The 24,000-nt window shown below is 36.7% G+C and overlaps 1 protein-coding gene across 6 annotated transcripts in view; it reads left to right on the forward strand.

The window, feature by feature from the left end:
* Positions 1–24,000, forward strand: part of WDFY3 (WD repeat and FYVE domain containing 3) — a 272,662-nt gene that overhangs the window by 200,443 nt on the left and 48,219 nt on the right. For 5 of the 6 annotated variants that reach the window (XM_079786784.1, XM_079786785.1, XM_079786783.1 and 2 more), the window contains 9 exons: positions 3,711–3,810; positions 6,208–6,368; positions 7,400–7,629; positions 8,761–8,870; positions 10,213–10,395; positions 11,271–11,428; positions 12,781–12,858; positions 15,958–16,185; positions 22,848–22,901. In XM_079786784.1, the coding sequence (XP_079642910.1) occupies positions 3,711–3,810; positions 6,208–6,368; positions 7,400–7,629; positions 8,761–8,870; positions 10,213–10,395; positions 11,271–11,428; positions 12,781–12,858; positions 15,958–16,185; positions 22,848–22,901 (1,302 nt within the window). The remainder of the gene's footprint in view (positions 1–3,710; positions 3,811–6,207; positions 6,369–7,399; positions 7,630–8,760; positions 8,871–10,212; positions 10,396–11,270; positions 11,429–12,780; positions 12,859–15,957; positions 16,186–22,847; positions 22,902–24,000) is intronic. The other variant, XM_079786781.1, reaches the window with a different exon arrangement.

Below are 24,000 nucleotides of genomic sequence, written 5' to 3' on the forward strand. Positions count from 1 at the left end.
GTGTCCTGTTTCTCACAAAATTCACAGTGCCTTGGTATGTTCTTTATAAATTGTTGACATTTAACTATAACAACATCCTTAGAAGTTCCAAAACAGGAAGATATGATACCAGATAATAAGAGAGGTACAAATTTGCTTTTAAAAGTTAAACTTAATATTTTGAGGAAATTCAAATCTAAAACACCCATATAGAATATACATACAAAAATATTTAGTGAAAATAGTATTCACTTTGGGTCTTCTTATGGTGTAAAAAAATAAATTACAAGCTTATGATTTCAAAAGTTATGATTATAAAGTCTTTCTCGCTGAAGAAATTCAAGAAGAGAACTCTCTTATTCTGTATTTACCATTTACCTGCATGAAGGAAGGGATTTGAACTGACTGATTTTCAGTCTGATACACTCGAGCCAGGCCATCTTCAGTCTTATGATTGTTGAAATTTTGTCATTAGAGTATTTACTTACTTGCTTACTAGTATATCTACAAAAAAGTATGTGAAATTTTCTTTATTAGTAGTCTATAAAAATAAAAGATTCCTCTCTAGTTGATTTGTCTCAAGGGTTAGAGCGTCCACCTGCAGACTGAAAGGTCCTGGGTTCGATTCCAGTCAAGGGCACATGCCTGGGTTGCAGCCTTGATCCCCAGTAGGGGCCATGAGGAGGCAGCCGATCAGTGATTCTCTCTCATCATTGATGTTTCTATCTCTCTCTCCCTCTTCCTTCCTCTCTGAAATCAATTAAAAATAAATAAATAAAAGATTCCCATTCATATACTGGCTTGAGTGTGGTACTGAGGCCAGATACAAAGGAAACACTGTGGTGTTCTGAAGTGAAAGATAACTGGTTTGAAATCTGACCTGTGTATTATATAAGCATTTTCATCTCACTGAGCTAAATTCATTCTCTGGGGAATATTATATACTGTCTCCTCTACATGATTGTTATGAAAGTTAAGTATACAGCCGAAACCGGTTTGGCTCAGTGGATAGAGCGTCGGCCTGCGGACTGAGGGGTCCCGGGTTCGATTCCGGTCAAGGGCATGTACATTGGTTGCGGGCACATCCCCAGTAGGGGGTGTGCAGGAGGCAGCTGGTCGATGTTTCTGGCTCTCTATTTCTCTCCCTTCCTCTCTGTAAAAAATCAATAAAATATATTTAAAAAAAAAAAAAAAAGAAAGTTAAGTATATATAAATCACCCAGGTCTGTTTGGCTCAGTAGGTAGAGCATAGGCTTGCGGACTAAAGGGTCCTGGGTTCAATTCCAGTCAAGGGCACGTATCTTGGTTGTAGGCTCGATCCCTGGTTGGGGTGTGTGCAGGAGGCAACCAATTGATGTGTCTCTCTCACATCAATGTTTCTCTCTCTGTTTCTCCCCCTCCCTTCCACTCTCTCTAAAAAATCAATGGGAAAAATTCTCAGGTGAGGATTAACCAAAAAATAAACGAAGGAAAGGAAGAGAGGAAGGAAGAAACATAAATCACCCAGTAAAAACTATTTTGAGAATGTAAATGTGTGCTGATTATAGCTGTGTGACCTTGGCCAGCTTCAGTTCTCTTCACCCCTCATAGTTTGTCCATCTTTAAAATGGCATAAAAATTCACCCTGTCACTGAGGGCTACTGGGAGAATTGAAATAAGATAATACATTTAATATTGATAACACAGGGCCTGGCATATGAGACTTACACAACCAGGTGGCCTGAATTAGCTTGTACAAGGTGTCAGTGAGTCTTTTCCCAGCTTCCGTTCCTCATCGTTCTCTGCTGTCACCACCTGGCATCTTTTGGAGAGTCAAATGGATTTGCTGCACATGACTGTAGCAGAAGGAAAGTGAATGAGAGCAGATCACAAAGTATTTGCATACAGTTTCCTGAAGGAATGATAAACTAAGGGGGCTGAGTTGGAGTGTGTGCCTGTCTGATACTATAAGCAATTTTCTATAGTCTGAAGAGCTTGCTACTCTATTCCAGCTGTCTTCTCACGCCCACTCATAGGAGTGAAACCCACCCTGGCTGACTTCGGGGCAGGCAATAAACAAACCAAAAGAAAGTGGGAAGGTGGGCAGAGAGGGCACTAGAAAATAACAGAGAAGAGAACAGTCAGGGGGGATATTGCAGTCAGAATGAAAAAGCTCCAAACCCTCTTCTTTAAAGGCTTCAGCCCATTGCAGAGACAGCAGAATAGCAAAGAGCCTTCCTCCCAGAGCCACAGTGCTCTCACCGTGGGCAGAGGACATCCCCGGGCTGTTTGGCCTGTGCACAGGAGTTTCTTCGAAGTATCCCAGGCCTCTCAAAGAAGGCTTTGATTCTTTGCAGACTGATGTTGTTGATTGGCTTCACTGTTTTCACAAGAAGACAGATCTGACAGTCAGAGGCCGGAGCAGATCACAGTGCTTATCATGTCTTCATTCTGCTCTGAACTCATCTCGTTGTCGATTGGGCCAGCCAGGTTCAGAATTGCTCTTGTGCATCTGTTAACTTTACAATGGAGATTTTTAGTAGAGGTAGTGAGTATGGCACAACAGGGGAGGTCATGAACTTTGGCAACAAAAAAATAGGTTAGCCCTGGCCAGTTGGTTGGTCGTTGAACCAGGCACTGAAGGGTTGCCGGTTTGTTTCCTGGTCAGGGCACATGCCCGGGTTGCAGGCTCAATCCCCAGTAGGGGATGTGCAAGAGGCAGCCGATCTGTAGTACGCTCTCACATCAATGTTTCTCCCTCTCCCTTCTCTCTCTCAAAATCAAATAAAAAATGTTTCAAAAAAAATAATAAATGAAGACTTTGGGGTGTGTGTTTTTTAAAAGGAAGAGAAAAAAAGAAAATCCTATTTGTGACTTCACCACATGAATTAACCTTTCTAAACCTCAATTACCTTATCTCTAAAATGGGGATGATAGTATCTACTTCATAGAGATATTTTACAGATTGAGATAAGGTACATAAAACAAAGCACTGTGTTTGGTATATAATAATAGTCCAATGAATTATTTAAAAACAAACAGGTGCCTTTGAGACAATTATGCATACATTCATAACATCTTAAGTCCTTTAAAAATTGGGCTGCTATAAATCTCAGCAAGACCATTTGAACTCGGCACTTAGAGCCAATAACAAGTGTAAATTCTGGTCACGATCACTCATGTAACAACTTCAGTGAGAGGAAAACAGGATTAAATGCCCATTGGTGTTTGAGCCCGCCATAAATCCTGTAGAATACAAACAAGTACTTTTAATCAAGTAAAAATAAATATTGTTGATTGATCAAGCTACTTCTCTATGTTCTATGGTCCCTCTGTTTTGCAGACTTCAAAACTTTGTCTAGTTAAGAATTGATGAAACCTACTCATTACTACTTATCCTTTGAGCTGATTATGATCCAGAGTAGATTTATAAGTTTTTATCTGTATCTCAAAATAAACTGCTAGATCTCTTGAAAGTGAGGTATAAGAATAGATTATCAGATAGTTATTAAGTATTTGTGATGTTTAGAATACTATTTTTGGAGGAATTGATTCAAAAGAAGATGATGTTTCACCTTTGCTTCAATGTTTTAAAATTCTGTGATCAGAAGTATAAGAATATATATAATCTCAAGTTATATTATTTACAAATAAATTATTTAAATCTTTGATATATTTAGTAGTATAATTATGGTTGAGCCCTTATCTTTGTTTAGTTGGTTCTGTTTCTAATTCTTCGTTTTATTGATTAGGCTTCCCCTGAAAGATCTACAAGAACTCAGCAAAAAGAATTTCAGACTTACATTTTGGATAGCGTGATGGACCATTTGCTTGCAGCTGATGTATTACTAGGTAATAAATACTGTTTTATTTTCACTTTAAAGGTATCTATAATCACTGTTCTTCTCTCTATATACCCCATGTATATCTCCTTTCTAAATTCATCTCTTTCCTCTTTTCTGTTCATTTCCCCCTCTTGTTGGTGTCCTATATAACACAACCCTAATATGCAGAATGATCGGCGGAAGGGAATGATCGGTCACTATGATGCGCACTGACCACCAGGGGGTAGACACTCAACTCAAAAGCTGCCCCCTGGTGGTCAGTGCACTCCCACAGGGGGAGCACCACTCAGCCAGAAGCCCAGCGGTGGTGGGAGTCTCTCCCGCCTCCTCCAAAGCACTAAGGAACAGCGAGCCAAATGGTAAGGAGCAGCAAGCAGGCAGGCAGTAAGGAGCGAGGTGTCCTGGACTGTGAGAGGGATGTCCCGGGGGCGATCGGGCCTAAGCCGCAGGCAGACATCCCCAGAGGGGTCCCGGAATGCAAGAGGGCTCAGGCCGGGCTGAGGGACACCCCCACCTCCAGTGCACAAATTTCGTACACGGGGCCTCTACTTTTTCTATAATGAGGAAAAGGCCATCAGCAGGGAAGTACTTACGGTGGTTGTCCACATCTGTGCACGTGGGGTGGCAGAAAGAGGACAAGGAAAGAGAAAAAAAAATTTTTTAAATATATTACATGAATTACTATAGTTTTTTGAATAACAATACTTTTACATTAACTTTTTCACTGTAATATTTATGAATGTGGAACTCCATGAATTCTCACCCAGACAATACGCCTGTATAAAACATCTCAGAAATGCATTGCCAGTACTCCAGAAACTCCCCTTCTACCGTGACCCACATATGACTCAATAAATCATTGTCCCAACTTCTAAAACAACAGATTCCTTTTCTCTGCTTTTGAACTCGATTAAATGGAATCATACAGTATGTATTCTTTTTAGTCTAGTTTCTTACATTCAACAGTGTATATGTGAGATTTATTCAGGTTGGATGTAGCAGGAGTTCATTACTATATAGTACTCCACCAGATGATGAATATCTAAATGTATCCACTTTGCTGTTGATGGGCATTTGTCAGTTTTCAGTTTGAGACAATTAAAAATAAAGCTGCTATAAACATTCTGGTTCATATGGGTCACATATACAGGGTGAGATAAAAGGTTTACAGTTGTGAGTATGCGAAACAGTTTATTCTTGTATTATTTGTTATTTATTGTATTATTTCCATACAAATAACTGTAAACCTACTTTTTGCTGCATGTACCCTCTATGTACAATATTTATACATATCTGCTGAGTATATACCTATGAGTGGAATTGTTGGGTGACAGGTATGTATATGTTATTCTTTAGGATGGCTTCTAGGACATAAATTCAAGACACATTAAAATGTTGTTTTCTGTATGTCTATCTAATTACAATAAAAATACAAAATTTATACATTTACAGTGGAGCTAACATTTATATGTGAAACAGTGATCCAATTTAAAGGTGAAGGAAAAGTAATGAGTTAGTATATTTGCTACTTGTGTTCCTGGTAATATTATTCATAGAATCTCCCTGTCCTTAAATTATCATATTTTTGCAAAGTGACTTGCCAAGAAATCTTTGGTAAGTCTATTGACTTAACATGCAATTCTCAAAGCATGGTATAAAATCAGACTTTTGTTTTTATCACTTGTGATACTGTCTATGTTGTACTATCTTACTACATCAAGACACAAAATGAGTTTTGCATAATGGAGTAATTTAGAGTTGGGTGGAAATAATCACAGTCGGCAGAGGCTCTAGAATTTCTAGAAAGGACAGGCTTCGGGGGAAACTCTGATGAAGAGCAGCTGGGAGAATTAGTGTTGAAGCAGAATGCACATAGCAGACACTGGGCAGCTTTTATAAGAGAGACCGTGCTTGTGGCAGTCATTAGGGGTGACACCACCACCCTGGTTGTACTTTATTTTTCACAATTCTTCTGAGCCTCACTTCTGCCTTTATTGCTTCGTCACTATTAAAGATTTACTCCAAAATTGAGAGTTTTGTTTAATGGTTTATTTTACCCTTTATTAGTTTTCAGCTAAAAATCTGTTGACTTTTCTCTGAAACAGAGATCATCTGTCACTGGCTGTTTAAGTTGAAGAACAGTTTGCTTACCACAGACTGTCTAAAGGCAATAAGAGACTTCACAGTCTCAATCTATTACGTTTTTATCCTGCAGAAGTCGTTTCTTTCAACATTTATCATGATTTCTAGCCATGAACATCATTTTCTTAAAGTAGTGCCTAAGAGCTATTGGTCTTATTTCCATAGATGTGCTCATTTTGCCTTAACCTGATCTGTGTAAGGATCTGGTCTTATGCTGGTAGATACCAATTTTCTTAGACATCTTTTTCCTGCTGGAATTTAGGGGAAGATGCATCTCTACCTATTACCAGTGGAGGAAGCTACCAGGTATTGGTGAACAATGTGTTTTATTTCACACAACGTGTGGTGGACAAACTTTGGCAAGGCATGTTCAACAAAGAATCTAAACTTCTTATAGATTTTATAATTCAACTAATTGCACAGGTAATTCATTGTCACTATTACTTGTAGAATACATGTTTTCCAATTGAAAAACTTTTCCTAAGGTGTCAAAATTGTTGGAAATAAGTGTAACTAATAAGATAATGAATGTTAACATTTAGCATAAAACTCAGCTTATTAAAAGTGAATAAAAAATGTAGACTTGTAACCCTTTTTCCCCCTTACCCATATCCAGTGCCAGTGTGTCCCTTGTGAGGTTATCTGGTTCTCTCAGGCTGTGAGCTCTCGTTGTCTCCCTACGGGTGTTGCTGTTTGCTGCCCAGATAGCTAGTTTCCTTTTAATTTAAATAATTTAAGTTAATAAATTTGATAAGTTTTTTACAGTATGATTCATCAGTGTGTAAAGGCTAACAGAGCATGAAGAGTTGATATCAAAGGATTATTCTCTTCTTGTGATTGAATCTTTACAAAGTCCACTGTAGTCGTTGTTCCTTTGAAGATGTTATTTTGGCGTGTGTTGGTGGTGCCTTTGCCTAAGGAAAATTTGCCTGGTTTAGCATGAGTGATTATTAATTAACACATTATGTAGAAAGTAGGAAATACTGTTATTATATTTTATTAGCATATGGTGCATAGGTTCTTTCTTGTCATCTAAGAATTACTTGAGAACTAAATTTGTATTTAAGCCAAAGAGAGAAGTTCTCAAGTGAGGGAATGATACTAGAATATTAAAAGTTTTTAACTAAAAATTTTAGGTAATTTTCTTCTTAGTAGTTTGGTGTAGAGACCATTCACCCTAACAGCTTGTGCGGTAGGAGACTACTCAGATGGCACTTCCTCATGTTCTTGGCAGGGGTATTTTTACATAGCACTCATCTCATTCAATTCCATTATGTGTCTCTTGGATTCTGAACCCCATTAATAGCAAGAGCTTTATATTTTTTAACTTTGCAACCCAGTACTTAGCATGTCATCTGATACATAATAAATGTAGTAAATGTTCATATGTGAATGATAAGCAGATCTTTTATTTTTGCCCATCTTACTGAATAAAGTATCTTTCATATCCTTAGTCAAAGAGAAGATCCCAGGGACTGTCCCTGGATGCGGTCTATCACTGCCTCAATAGGACGATCCTGTACCAATTCTCACGGGCACACAAAACTGTTCCACAGCAAGTAGCTCTCCTTGATTCCCTCCGGGTCCTGACTGTGAACAGGAACTTGATCCTGGGACCTGGGAACCATGACCAAGAATTCATCAGCTGTCTGGCTCACTGCCTTATTAATCTGCATGTTGGAAGGTAACTCCTTTAGGTTCAGTTTGCCACCTTGAATTTGTCTTTGATGTTATTTCACCAAAACTTTTGTTTTATTTTTATTGATAGTAATAATTCTTTTTCCTTTAATCTCAGTTTTATCTAAAACTTAATGCAAAAGGTAAAAGTCAACTGTTGCTTTTTTTCAATGAAATGCGTATTTTTTTAACTTTCTATATCTTTAAATTTTTCACTAATTACCCTATGTATATAATTTTAAAAAGATTTATTTCAAAGTAATTAAAATACACATTGTTGGAAGTTGAGAGGAATAAAAAGAAAAGAATACAGTGAATAAATACAATGGTGTATGGTAAATGGGTGAAATTAGTATTTTTCCATTGATTGCTTTGTCAGATATTTCTATAGTGACTGCTGGGTCCAGGCATTGAATTAAAGACTGGGATGTGAGCAAGAAAGACCCTGTGGCAGGGCCTTGGAGCGTGCAATCTAGGAGGGAGGACAGCTAACTAAGCAAGACCAGTCAGGTGTGCTGAGTGCTAGAAGCTAGAAGCAAGGTGCTTTGGAAGCATGTGCTGGGTGCCACTCACCTGGTAGAAACACCTGCTAAGTTCCATCTTGAACCTGGTTGAGGAAGAGGTTAACCCTTCAAAGAGGTCGAGGAAGAGGGATGTAGGAAGAGCCATCTGTGTGATTGCCCAGAGGGGAAAAAACATATGACACATTTGGGAAACTGCAAGTACTTTGCTGCTGGAGGAAAGAGTGCTGGAGGAAAGAGTGCTGTGATTAAGACTGGAGAGGGGGCAGGGGCATGGGCATATGAGGAGAATGTTCTTAATGAACTTTTTGTAATTTTTAGGTAAAAATGTTCATCAAAAAGTGTCTTAAATATTAAGATGTTCATCTCAATGCTGTAGTTTAGTGTAATTACATTTAGTCAAGTGGATTTGTGAGACTACCCCTTAAAATGGCATTTTTATTGTAAACTAGCCATTCTGTTTTGTGCATCTGCTGAGTGTGGTCTGTCAATCGTGGAGCTTTGTAATCGTGTTAATAGAGCCAACATTTACTTGTGTCTGCAGAAAATACTTAGTTATTAGAGTTTTTTAGCTATAATCATTTCCTTCATATAGTTTAAACTGACACATTTTTCAGCAACGTGGATGGATTTGGACTGGAAGCAGAAGCCCGCATGACTACCTGGCACATTATGATCCCCTCTGACATTGAACCAGATGGTGGTTACAGCCAAGATATTAGTGAAGGTGAGTACCTCAGTTTTTTTTTTCCCTTTCCTTCCCACTCATTAATTGACACACCAGTCTCCCAGTGGGACATACCTGTAAATACACTGATATGCCCACCAGCATACACTGACATGGTAGCTGCGCATGTCCTTATGCCAAGATGGGAAAACCATAACCACTGATATTTCTAGACCTTAACGTTTTCTAGTAACATTGGGAATCTTAATGATATTTCAGTTTACAATTACTAGTGCAAATACTAACTTGGCACTTACCATAAAGAGAGCTGCCTGTTGGTAGAGTTAGGCATACATATCACGACAGAGGTAAATATTGCCTGACATGGATTGTCATTACTACCATTTTTCTCTTTCTGTTCTCTATTTTTAATTTAGTTTTCTTGGTTAATTTGTTAAGTATTATGCCTGAAGGGCTTTGGGTGGATTGATTTATTTCCACATTGTTTAGTAAAAAAAAAGAAAAATATAATAATTAGATCATTATAGTAGTGTTTATCTCCCCAGCAATATGGTGTGGTAGTTTTGCATATGATTTTATCCTTCGGAAGTCCAGCACTCAGTCTTTCAGTCATTTAAGCATTAACTTATTCTCTTTTCACCAAAAGTTCTTGAACCCCCAGAAACTGAGGGCCCAGTGATTGTTTTCACCCCTTCCTCTTCCCCTCAAGGACCTGACAGTTAAGAACATTGGTTCTCAATGCAAGGTTCTCAGACTCACAACATCCCCATCATTAGGGAACTTACTAGAAAGCAGATTGTCCTCACTCAGATCTGCTGAGTCAGAAACTCTGACCAGCAGTCAGCAGACCTCAAGGTGATTCTGTTACTTGCTAAGATTGACTGTTCTAGAGCAAGAGTTAGACACATTATTAAGGAATGCAGAGCAAGAGGGAATTTAATAGTAAACACTTAAAAATATCTTTGTTTATTCTTTTCTTTTGCAAAATATTTGAGAACAACTTAATTTTGAGCTTACCTTAAATATTGAGATCTCAAAATTTTCATGAGGGATGATTTTTTCTTATTTAGAAGAAGCTAGATAATGAAATATGTATATGATCTCCAATTTTATAAATAAAAATGTAGTTTTTTACATGAACATAAAGTTGTGTGTGGTTTTTTGTGGTGTTTTTTGTTGTTGTTGTTGTTGTTTATGTTTTCCAAGTAGCCAACCACATTTTTGGTTATCTGAATAATCTTTTTTACTGATCTGGATAGGATATAAAGCATTTTTTTTTTTTTTACCATAAGGACTATAGTTGAAATTCTTAAATGTAATTCATGAAGAAAAATACTAATTTTATATTGTTTTTTATCTGTTTCTTTTTTTCATTTCCTAGGGCGACAGCTTCTCATAAAAGCTGTCAATAGAGTTTGGACTGAATTGATACATAGTAAGAAACAAGCCTTAGAGGAGCTTTTCAAAGTCACTCTCCCTGTGAATGAAAGGGGCCACGTGGACATTGCCGTAGCGAGGCCACTCATTGAAGAAGCTGGTTTGAAGTGCTGGCAGAATCATTTGGGTAAGAAAGTCTGCAGAGATCCTGTGACCAGAAGATTTACACAAGGGTGTTAAATATGGGTGTACTTTAGATACGTAATTAAAACTTTCCCGAAAGGATATTATGACAGCAGTCGAAATAAAAATCAATACAGTATAACCAATTCTAGAATAATCATTCTAGATTATGCTGAGATTTGGCTTTTCTTCTCAGATTAAAAAATCTAAGGTGTGCTATACATCAGGATTCTATGAGTTTGGAAAATAATATATTGCTTATAGCTTTAGTATGGTCACCATCATGGCTATGAGTCCACAATTCCTTGTCTTTAATTCTGAAGTTCAAAAATCCCTGAAAACCCAAGGTTTTTTCATTAATTTGGTCCCAAAATTCATTGGTAGCAAACCTAACCTATATTTATTCTACTTGGAATGAATATTTATACATTTTGCACAGAAATATTAATATGTTAAAATATGGTTTACCACCATAGACCCTGTGGTAGTGTTATATAATGAAATTTAGTTTGTGTACTGTATCACCTTTTTAAAATTCAGAACATTTTAAATTCCAAAGTATACCCAGCATCAAAGATTTTAGATAGAGAATTGTGAATTGTTATTAACATAGAAACCAATTTCATTAAATTTGCATATTACTGCAGAGCGTGAAGTTTCAATGAAAGGTAAATTCAACCAGTGTCATAATTGTCAAGCAACTATCCTTATCCAAGATCACCAATAAAAAAGAGTGCACACCTAAGAGAATGTGTCTGTAGTGTAAACTGCTTCTGATAACTACAGAATTGTGGTTTGTCACCATGATGCCAGAGTATTGAAAGTAAGACTGATAAATACATGGAGAAATTGTAAGATAACCTGAGTTTAATTTCGTAGCCCATGAAAAGAAATGCATCAGTCGCGGAGAGGCTTTAGTGCCCACCTCTCAATCCAAGCTGTCCCGCGTAAGCAGCGGCTTCGGTCTCTCCAAGTTAACAGGATCAAGAAGGAATCGGAAGGAGAGTGGTCTCAATAAACACAGCCTTTCCACCCAGGTACACTGTTTGCTTTAATTCATGATATGATTAGAAATTTATATTTCAGGGTTTAATTGTGGAGGTTTATATAACACATTTAACATGTACACGCACATGACTTGAAATGGAACTTTTCCACATTTTTGCTCTAGTAGAGAGATAGATATAACTCTAGCCCTGGCCGGTTTGGCTCTGTGGATAGAGCATCGGCCTGTGGACTGGGGTCCCGGGTTCAATTCCGGTCATGGGCACATGCCCGGGTTGCGGGTTTGAGCTTCAGTGAGGGTTGTGTAGGAGGCAGCCAATCAATGATTCTCTGTCATCATTGATGTTTCTCTCTCTCTCCCTCTCTCTTCCTCTCTGAAATCAATAAAAATATATGCAATAAAAAATAAAAACATAGCAATCATTTGTCAAAAAAAAGAGAAATAACTCTAGATTGCGGTAATGTCTCTTGTTTTATTGTGATATAATTGCATTATGAGTGCTATGTGTTTACATCCATTTCATAACTGGACATAAGATGAGATTCAGATATTGATATATGATCAAACTATGAATGATTTTTATGAACTTCTGATAATTTTGTTACTGATATTTTAAAGTAATAGCAGAACAAAAATGGCCTTTTAAAATAAATCATATATATATATATATATATATATATATATATATATGCCTGTGACTGTTTTTTTTAAAAAAAAACACATCTATTTCCAGTATTAATTTCTTCCTCATCATACTCTCTCTGCCATCCCCAAGTCTCAGTGGGAAAGGGTCTGAAAGGAACTGTGTGTATCCATCATTCCAAGTGGCAGCTGGGGTTCCCAGGAAGCACAGTCTGAGAAGTAGTTTAGTGTGTGTGATGTTGATTGGGGTTCCCTTGTGGTTATTACCTATGAAAGAAGGAAGCAGGATTGGTCACAGGAAAATGCCAGGCTATAGTGCAGGTCCCGTGACATACTCAGCCAACCTAAGTAGACCTTCAGGGGCCAAAATAGCCTCTCAGAGTTGACTGGTACTGAGCTGAAATGGCTGACCCCCAAATCTATCAGTCATTGGGTATGGGGTGCCCAGGCAGCTCTCTGCAGCTGAAGTGATCCCTGAAGGTAGCAACAGCATTCCCAGAAGCTCAGCAGCAAACCTTCCCTGATCGGCATTGGGTGGGGCAGGGAAGGGTTTTTGAGTTCTACACACATTCCTCCATTAGTTTCATCACATAAGTCATCTTTCAGAGCTTGTTGAGACTATGTGTAGTGGTGACTTTAACTGAATTTTAACTAATTGTTCAGCATTAATTTCAAGGCTAGTTAACTCGTTTTTTCCAGGAAATACATGAAATATTAAATTCTTTTTCTGTCCATTGTCAGGAGATTTCTCAGTGGATGTTTACACATATCGCTGTTGTTCGTGACTTAGTAGACACACAATATAAGGAACATCAGGAGGTAAGAGTCCATAATCACAATCTTGGTATGTTTTGCATTTCTGTAGTGACCTTTGATTTCTCTTATGATGGCCTTCATTTTGAAGTCTGTTTTGTCGGATATGAGTATTGCTACTCTAGCTATTTTTTATTTTTTCCATCACTTCACTCTCATCCTGTGTGTGTCTTTTGTTCTGAGGTGGGTCTCTTGTAGACAGCATATAGTTGGGTCATGTTTTTGTATCCATTCAGCTACCCTGTGCCTTTTGATTAGAGCATTTAACCTATTTACATTTAGGGTTATTATTGATAGGTATTTATTTCTATTTTAATTCTGTAGCCTAGGTTTCTCTCTCTATTTCTTCTCATTACAGCAGTCCCTTTAGCATTTCGTGTAATGCTGGCTTGGTGGTGAGGAACTTCTTTAGCCTTTTTTTTTGTCCAGGAAGCTCTTTATTTGACCGTCTATTTTGAATGATAGCCTTGCTGGATATAGTAATCTTGGTTTCAGATCCTTGCTTTCCATTACCTTGAGTACTTCATGCCATTTCCTTCTGGCCTGTAGGGTTTCTGATGAGAAATCATGTGTCAGCCTTATGGGAACTGCTTTGTAGGTAACAGTTTGCTTTTCTTTTGCTGCCTTTAAGATCCTCTCTTTGTCTTTAATTTTTGGCATTTTAATTATGATGTGTCTGGGCGTGGGCCTGTTTGGGTTCTTCTTGCTTGGGGTTCTCTGTGCCTCCTGAACTTGTGCGAGTTTTTCCTTTACCAGGTTAGGGAAGTTTTCTGCCATTATTTCTTCAGTTACATTCTCTATCCCTTTCTCCCTTTATGACTCTCTGGCACACCTGTTATTCTAATATTGTTACATGTCATGTTGTCCCACAGCTCCCTTAAGCTGTCCTCCTGTTTTTTTATTGGTTTTTTTTTCCCCCTTTTTGGTTCTCTGATTTTTTTCAACACTGTCTTCAAATTCACTGATTCAATCCTCAGCTTCCCCTAATATGCTATGTATTCCTTCCAATGTGTTCTTTATTTGTGCTATGTCATTCTTTATTTCTGTTTTCATAGTTACTATATCTTTTCTCATGTTATTGAGCACATTACTCTGAACTCTGTTTCAGATAAATTTCTTATCTCTGCTTCGTTTATCTCTTCTTCTGGAGAATTCTCTTGTTCTTTGGAGTTTTTTTCTTTGTCTCCACATTTTGGCTGCCTCTTTGGGTTTGTGACTATTAGGTAGATCCTCCACACCTCTCAATCTCTAATGCAGGACAGTGTCAAATACTATTTCTGACTAATTAGGTCAGACAAAAACTCAAAGCCCTCCAGAGACTGCCTCTGCCTACAGACTGATAGGATTCTGACTTGAATTGTACCCAGGCAATTGTCCTGGGGTGTGGGGTGAGTTTTTTCAACAGGGTGGGGCAATTACTTATGCCTGGAGGCTAATTGTTATTTTTAGTCTCTTAAGTGGCCTCAGGGCAAGATGTTTTCCAATAGGGTGGGGTCAACTGTGTTCCCCTCAGGCAAGTCCTCCTGTATACCAAATGTGTGTGTGGGAAAGATGTCCTCCACTGCATGAGAGAATGACTCAGCACAGGAAACCGGGGTGTCTGCCTTCTGAGCTTTAACGCCTGAGTCCCCAATCCTGGCTTCTTCTCACATAGCTTCAGTCCACTCTGCCTTCCCTCTGCTGGAGCACAAGGTGTGTGGCTCCTCAGGGAATTTTGTGCATTGGTCCTTTAAGAGAGTGCCTGAATTTCCAGCCGTCTCTCCCTGGCAGACAGCAACCCCACTGCTTTTCACAGCCAGATGTTATGTGGGTACCCTTCTCAGTTGTGGTGCTTTCTGCTGGGGAGCCCAGCTTAGGGATTAGACCCCAGAGTTCTCGGTGGCAACTCCCCACAGCTGAGATATCTCTCTGGGACTTCAGTTGCCGACTGTGGGCGCCTGACCAGCCCTTTCGTGCCTCCACCCCTCCTACCAGTCTCTATGCAGCCTCCACTTTCGGTCCTCATGTATCAGGGTTCTCTCCAGCGAGTCTTCCGTTGATTATTCAGGAAGTTTTTCTGTATTTCAGTTGTAATTCCACTTTGGTCCTGGAAGTGTGTCCATACAGCATCCACTTACTCGGTTGCCATTTTTAATCTCCTCTCCACTGAGCGAGTAGAATGGTGTTTTGCATTTCTTAAGTGGGAAAGGACTCTGTTCCTACCCATTTTAAGGCTAAGTTGCTGAACTGCATTCATCATTAGATTATTTTAATTATTCCTGCCAATAGTTACTGTGGCTATTGGTTTTAAGATCAAAATTTTGAATTTTCTATAGGCAAACTGCATTAAAAAATTAACAAATTTGAAATCATCACACCTGAAACCTGTTAACATTCAATAATGACATTCAACATTCAAATCATTGTTTCTAATAAAAATTAAAATATACAGATCCCTGTCATTCAGACTTACCTAGGAGATTGTGAAAATATGCATCAAAGTTTCTGAGAAGTCTCTTGAAATTCTAAACACATAAAATAAGGTTTTTTATTACAGTTGCTGGTGATTGTCAGTAAAAAATAAACTCAATGAAAGCTTCTTTGTGAATTCATTATTACTCTACAGCTTATCCTAAATATTTTATTTCCAAAGCAACTGTTTTGAAGTCTATTAACGATTGCTGAATGCTAAACTGCTAATATTTTGTGGTCATAACACTAGACGAGTTATTTTAGGGAATTCTGCTACCCCCTGAACATATAAGTGCTACTATGATTTCATGTAACTTTATGATTATTCATTCAGTAAGTTTTACTGTTGGGTCTATAAAGAGATCTTTGTTCTTAGACTTAGGTTGTATACATATATTCAATGAATCATTAAATAAATAAGTTATTTATAACCATCTACTGTTAAAACATTTTATGTGAATGTAAAGTTCCCTATCAGAGCTGCATGTTTATATTCTTTCCCTAAAATCTTTGGAAATGTTACAAAGCTTATCAGTAATCTAGTGTGTTGGCAATATTTGTTTCCAGATATTAACTTGTTTTTAAGGTATTTGTAGATTTTTCATTGTTACTCTTACTTTTGCTCAAAAACCAACCTGGACTCCTTCCCCACAGCGCCAGCAAAATGCCTTGAAGTATGTGACTGAGGAGTGGTACCAAATCGAGTATGAACTGCTGCGGGAGCGAGGGTTATGGGGTCCCCCCATCGGCTCCCATCTAGATAAATGGATGCTGGAGATGACAGAAGGGCCCTGCAGAATGAGGAAGAAAATGGTGCGAAATGATATGTTTTATAACCATTACCCTTACGTGCCAGACACGGAACAAGAGGCAAGTGTGGCGGTGAGTACACAGAATTACATGTTTGTAATGGTGCCTTGAACCTTTTTTTTTTTTTTTAAGCATCTTTCCTTATTAGGTCAATTACCTAAAATGTCTGACTTTGAAAATTCAGTATGCTGTTATAAATTGGTAATGTCAGGGTGGTGGCGGTGGAATAAAAGGCTGCAGCAGTGAGACAGGGAGACATTGTAGTGAAGTGGTTTCAACCGCAAACTCGGGAGCCAGACTGCCTGGGTTATAGCCTGCCTCTGCCCCTCTACTGCTGAGTGACTTAGTACCCGTCATTAAACCTGCTTGGGTTTCTGTTTCCTTATGCCTAAAATGGAGAAAATAATGGTTTCACCCCAAACAGCTGTTATAAGGATTAAGTTAGTTGAAATTTGTAAAGTACTAAGAATAGTGTCCAGCACAAAATAAGCCCTGTATGAGTGAGTGTTAAGTAAATAAAATGAGTATTGGCACTAAGCAATGCCCATTGAAGAAATGTAAAGAGAAGCAAAGAACAATCGCCTGAACATGTAGATCTTTCCATTCATGTTAAGAAGCTTCATCATCAACTCCATGGGTTTAAAACAAACATTTGCCCTTAACTTCCTTTTTATACAGACAAGTGACCCTTCCCAAAGCCTTTGTTCAGGATTTTTCACAAGACTAAAAGAAATTTTGTCTAAACTGATAATGATTGGGGAAGTGCATACTTATGTCTGGGAAAATAGAGTCTTTCCCAGTAAAGTCACTACCAATTTAAGAAGAAAAAACACAGGAGTATAACATCCACTGAATTTAAGTCTGAAAGTCCTCATAGCATTTATAAATAGTAATTTAGCTCTTCAATGTCTAAAAATAATTCCTTGCCTACAAAATGAATAGTGATTTCCTCCTTAGAAATGCAATTTTGTCATGGGATCACAGCTTTGGGAATTGAAAGAGGTTTTCACAGATAATTTCATGCCGTTTCCTACTACTATTATGTCAATGTGTAATCAGCTATAAAAACATTATTTATGAGGTATTTTACTGTTTTGTACTTTGTCTTCGAAATGCAATGTACATTTCATACTTAAAAGCACATCTCAGTCCAGACTAACCACTTTTCACAGGCTCAGGAGCCACCTGTGCAGAGTGGGTACTATGATGCACGGGCAGCTCTAGAGAACCCTGACTTTTAGAGTATTGTTTCATGATTTTAAAAAAATCAGTATACCTTATTAATGAGTAAGATTTTCATGTCTTCCTTTATTATCATTTAATTTTCAAAGGAGTTATTTTGACTTTAAAAAGATCGTCTGTAAAAGCATATTTTAAGATTCTCTCCTGCCCCAAGAATCTGACCACCTTATGCTTAATTTATCTCTCGATAGATAGGTTACTAGGGGATGTATTTCATATTTTGTCTCACCCTATATTTTAGCTGCCTCTAAAATTAAGTGCTCTAAATAAATCTATTGAAACTCATATCCAATTAGAAAGTCATATCACTACAAAGAATCATCCACTGACAAACATATTGGGTTTGTTCTGAGGTATTTGGTTAATAGGATTTTAGGACCTGAGAACTTGTAAAGTCCAACTGCTTGCCCAGTGTAGAGGTTTTATTGTATTTTATTAAAAACTTCACTTTAAAACTAAGATTTATAAAGGAGACTTGGAATATGGGTCTTTTAATAAATAGTTCAGATCATATAATGGGAGGCAACTTGTATTGTTCCAATCCTCCTTTTTTTTCTTCTGGCAAATCCCTGGTTTCATATACTTGTACTCATGGGTTCCACCTCTGTCCTGAAGCTACTTAGAATGTAGGTTGTAGACCTGCTAATATATAGTTACTTAAAATTTATCAAGATAGCTCCCCAAGGTCTATTGTTTTCCAAGCTATTCAGTTCTATCAAGAACTCCATATTTGGCACAGGTGTAACTTAATATGCCATAATTTCTAATACCATGGCATTGTGTAAGAAAGTTGATCTACCCGTATTTTTGCAGCCTTTTACTAGCACCTACTTTTGTCAGAACAAACCAGCAATACATTCTCTCGTTCCTAATCTTACCCCAAAAATAAATAATTAAGAATTTAAACCTGATTTGATAAAATACTTTATATTGAATCAATACTCATTTAAATGGAATCCATTCATGAATACTAAAATACAGGGTGGGTTTACAGTTGTGAGTATGGAAAACATTTTATTTTTGTATCATTATTTATTAATTATTATATTATTTTCTATATGAACAACTGTAAACATACTTTTGCTCCATCCTGTGTAAGGTAAATATACTCTCTTGAATATGTGACTTACTATTTTTATTTCACTGAGGCATGTACTTTTTGAGTTACATAACCATAATATTTTGTGTTTTATCTATTCCTTTTCTTCTTTATAATAGTGTCATTTATTTTACAGAAGTATATTTACTTTTCTATATCAGATAAAACAAAATAACCTATTTAGAGTTTATACTTACAACCTTAATATCATTAGCATTTTACCTAAGCAAAGGAGTTCACCTGCCTGTGAAATCTAAACAGACACTCTCAGAAAAAGGTATATACCATATGGAACTTAGTTTTTAATCAGATGGGGGTACATGTTGTGAAATACAACTGAGTCAAGAAATTTGAAGATACATTTCAAAATAGGAGACGCTCTGGATAGAGGAGATGATTATAGAATGCAGACCCATGCACAAGTCTAGGTTAATCTGCTATGATGAAATCTGAAAGAATATTTTGAGTTTGCTAGTTCAGAATCTTCTGTAGATCTCAAATGCCATTGAATATCCACTTTTGTTCTATGGAATATGCAATCTGGCAATGGTGACAGCAAAGTAATTCCAAAAACTAGAAGCAACTGCTATCCCACGACTTTTATTGTGAAACCAAAGGAGAGAAGAGTGAATACTAGTAAGCACTCTGCAGAGTTGACAAATGCAGTTTCATTTTTGTGTCTAGCAGCCCTTGAAGTGGAGTCAGTCTTATTATCCCAGTTTTACAGATGAGGACTAGAAACCTAGGAAAGTTAAGGAACTCTTTCTAGGTTGCAGCTCCCAAGTGATAGAACCATGTGTAATGTTGACAGAAATTGAATCACTTTTGAAAAGGAAAAGATTCTGCTATTTCTTGGTTTTGTGACATTATCTGTAAATAGTGAATTTCTTTCCGACAGAAACCATATATTAGGTTTTGTCTTTCTAATGCTAACAGAGTACCTAGAAATTGATAGATTTTCATTGAATTGACCAACAGCATCCTCTTTTCCTAACTTACAGATTTTATCCATTGCTTCCTATACATTCTATAGAATTTTCCTAATTCTGAAAATTTTCCACTAAAAAGGGCTAGATCAGATTTTATGGGACCTGAAGTTTATACACCTTGGGGGGAAGGGAGGAGGCGGCTCCATAAGAAAAAGAGTACCAAATTATGTATACAAAATTACTAGGGCCGGCCCCTCTTCCAGTATTTTGAAAGGAGCCCATGGGAAGTAAAGGCGGTTGCAGTTTAAGCTTTCTTAACCTCATAGTAAATCCACCTCTGCCCTGAACTATATTAAATATCGCCTACCAGAGGTAGAACTCAATCTTTCTTCCCTTTCAACTCTTATAAATGTGTTGCCCTCCTTCTGTGAATCTTCATAATATATAGTCAGTTATGCAATAACAGGTATTTGCCAACCTAAAAATTGCTTTTCAAGCCTCTTGATAGGTTAGCAGGCTTTACCTGGAATGAGGGCAAATGGTTTGATTGATTGCCTTATTGATTAAGAATAATTATTGTTTCTAAGTAACATTTACTTCAGTAGTCCTGTTGCTTAAGCTGAAAGAGTAGTGATGATTAAAAAGTTGTTTTATTGTTTTAAAATCCTTGATGTGTTAGAAATGAATCAAGTGATTTATCTTAGTCATTAAAGTTTTCTTAAACCTGGATAATATTATATATTGCATAAAAATAACTTAGCTATTCTAAGTTTTGAACTTTTATTTCTTGATTTTTAAATTGGATGTTTATTTATAGAATATACACCGTATTTTAGTGTTTTATTTGCCACAGACTCAAAAGTTTTCAAAATTGCTTAACTAAAATTATTTTCATAAAAGCAAGAATAATTATCATTATATCCTGAGGAAACTGGTATATGTGAAAAATTTTGTATTCTTCCATGAAAATAATTTATCTCTGCACAGGGACTTTCCTTGGGGGATAATTTTCATAACTTAAAAAAAGCTAAACTAAATTGCAGTATAATTCTATATTTTAAGTGGTAATATTAGTTATAGATAGTATTAAAATGTGAGCCTAGGATATGATGAAAATATAAAATCTGTTTTTAAGCAATTTGTCTAATTACCTTGAATCCTATTAAAGGAAATAAGATTACATATTTTGCTATTTAAAAATATTTAACCATTAATACCAGGTTTTAATTCTGTAATCCCCTTATTTTAACAGAATAATAATCTCAAACAAAATATACTATTCTTTGCAAATATCTTTGGAGTAAAAATCTCAGTGTCTACCTATTAATGTTGGGCTGCTCAGTGTAGAAGCGTAAATTTATTGATAGGATCCTTTTCCAATTAAGGGAGTCTCTCATAACTGCCTCCACATATATTTTTATGTAATATATAGATGTCCCAGGACTCAGAAACTGAGCAACTCGTTCAGGAAATTCTATTTCCAGCATTATAGAAAAATTTCAAGTAAACGGACTAAAAAATTATTTTCTAGAAATTTTGACTTGGAGAAATTGAGATTTCTATATGAACATAATTACAACAATAATATATTAAAATTTTAAAGGAGAGCTGAGGTACTACTAAAATTATTGGTATAACACAGTGGTCAGCAAACTCATTAGTCAACAGAGCCAAATATCAACAGTACAACGATTGAAATTTCTTTTGAGAGCCAAATTTTTTAAACTTAAACTTCTTCTAACGCCACTTCTTCAAAATAGACTCGCCCAGGCCATGGTATTTTGTGGAAGAGCCACACTCAAGGGGCCAAAGAGCCGCATGTGGCTCGCGAGCCGCAGTTTGCCGACCACGGGTATAACATATATCTTAGCTATTGAATTCTTTACTACCATTTAATAAAATAAGAACTTTAGTTAGTGGATCAGTGAGCACATGTATTAAAACAGCAGCACTATATCATATGCTGCAGAGACAATATAAGCGTGTACCTGTCAGACCCTGCCCATAGTCCAGTTGAGGGGTACGTAGTGGATATCAGAGTTGGGTTTGACAATAGTCATTGGTCCATTTGCTATATTGGTTTCTCACACATCTATCCAGCATTTATCTTGTTTTTCTAGGAATTTCAGTGATTGCAGAATCAGTGCCCTTCATCCCTGTGCACTTCCACATGCATGTCAATAGAGTTCAATCCTTGTTCATAATTCTGTTTTTATTGACATAAATGTTACACACATTGAAACATACAAATCTTAAGTGTATCATTCCATGAATTTTAAAAAATGTGTAGTATACACATGTGTAACCCAAACTCTTATCAAGATAGAGAACATGCATGTATACTTTAAAGATTATTCTTAAATATAAGGTATGAGTTTAAAAGTTTGTTTTGAAAAACAAAGGTTTACTAAAACCACATGAAGTATTTGAAAGCATGTCCAGTTGGCCCCGCACTTGTTTTGTCTAGGGAAGCAAACATCTGTGAAAGCATTTTGCCTATTCCTGTTTACCATAGGGAAAGATACTGGAAGTCATCTTCAGATATCAACCGGGAAAAGGAAGATTAATTGGAAGTAGTTCTTGGGTGCCTTATTGTCTGTCTGTAGGTATCTGTGTGTTTACCTGCATAAGCCACACAATACAGCTTAACTAGAAATTTCCTTCTGTCGATCAGGATTTTATTCTGAGAATAAAATATAAAGCAGCCACTTAATTCTTCTTTTTTAAATTGTTGACACTATTACAGATGTCCCTATGCCCCCCTCCCCCGCCCCTTAATCCTCCTCCACCCAGCCCTGGCCCCCCTACCCCTTTTCATCTGTACCTAATTCTTTAAAAGTACTCTTTACCAAAACTTTTGGTGGAGGCTGCCATCCAGTCTGCCTTCTGCTCTCAGCCTTTATGGGGTTATAGCTGTAAGATGGTGAAGAAAGTAAAGGCCTTGGACCTTTATGAGAGGATGTTTTTAAATAACAAGCACTTAGTGATTTCTTTGGTTCAGGGGTAGTGCAGATAATCGTTTAAACCAGTTGCTCCTATTACAAAACAGATCTGGGGAATAGGGAGTGAGCAGGTGAAAGGTAGGTGAAAGACAATAGCTAGCATAATGTTCTATTTTCTAGTTTTTTTTTCCTTTTGAAGCCATGAAGAGTTGCCTGTAAATCATTCATGCCAAAGGCAGCCTGTGCTGAAGTTGTGTCAGTGTGATCTTTAAGTATGTCCTGTTCAGTGAGTAGCCTTGAGAATTAGTGTACTTTAATTTCATTCTAAAACTACTCTTGATAATGGAGAAAATAATCACAAGGTGCTTTGTGATTATTTCAAACAGCCTAGGATGTCGTGTTAATTTTCTTTTGCATGAGTACAGTTCCTATTCCACACAATCCTCAAGAAAAATTTATTTTTATGTTATTCTTTATGGTTTTTTTTTTCTGATGTGTTTATACTTAATACCCTGTTTTCAGTCTGAGATCCCAAGTAAACAGCCTGAGACTTCCGATGATATCATTCCTCAAAAGGTAAAACAAATTACCATAAAATAATGCAAACTACTTGCAGTTTTGGTTTTTTGTTTTGTTTTGTTTTTAGTGCATGGTAGACTAGACTAACTTAAAAGATTGAATTTCAATTTGCTCTTCCTGTAAGTTTCTTAGAGTTGAAAAGTGGGTTTCATTTATGCTGAGAACTGTTCTGGCCTTTCTCGGCTTTGCTCTAATTAGCTTCCTAGGGTCTGTGTGCGGCTCACTAACAGGCGGAGTATTCATTGCTCTCACTATAAAATGTGTATGGCTTCATACTTAACTAACAAGTTCTGACACATGTTAGTAATGGGCAGCCTGACACCTTCAACTCTTTTTTCAATTACTCATTTAATTTTTCTAGATAGTAAACTGTATTTTGAGAATGAAAGGATATTCCTCTTTTTAAATTATTTTTTTCAATCAGAAGAGTATAATCAAAACTAAGAGTATATGATCACTTTTCAAATTACAATTTAAATTTATTTTAATTTGTTAAAAAATTATAATTTCCCCCCAGAAAGATTCTGTACATAATTCAATAAAAACTGTAGTTCTTTAGAACACAGAAATATGCTTCAAAATATTTACAGAAAATGCCTATGGTTCTGAGTTAAAATCTGTAAATGTTGTCCCACATGTGTTCATTCATTGTCTTGCCCATCACTAACTCTGCTTTCATCTTTTTTAAATGAACAATTTTGAGTTAAAGATAATAGTTATACACCAAGTAAAAGAACTGTTACAGTACAAAATGTATTACCTTTCTTTCATTTCAAAAATATTTCAATGTTCTTATTAGTTTGTTCATCTAGGTTGATCCTTCCATAATTGTGATATTATTTTACATCATTGTAATACTTTCCTGTGTTATATAATATATTTCAGTTTCCATTTGCTGGATATTAGTCTTCAGTTAGCTTGCAGCTCTCTTTATTCTGATTCTGTGCCTGAAATTAAAAGGAGGCCGGTGTGGCTTTAGTTAGGTATACTTTTATCTCAAATTGATTCAGTATTTTCATCCAGATATTCCAACCAATTGGACACCGTTTTTCACTTCAGTTTGAAATCATTTTTTTTAAATGTCTTGCTTGAAATA

This window comes from Cnephaeus nilssonii (assembly GCF_951640355.1).
Source record: "Cnephaeus nilssonii genome assembly, chromosome: 1".
In the NCBI taxonomy this organism is placed as follows: domain Eukaryota; kingdom Metazoa; phylum Chordata; class Mammalia; order Chiroptera; family Vespertilionidae; genus Cnephaeus; species Cnephaeus nilssonii.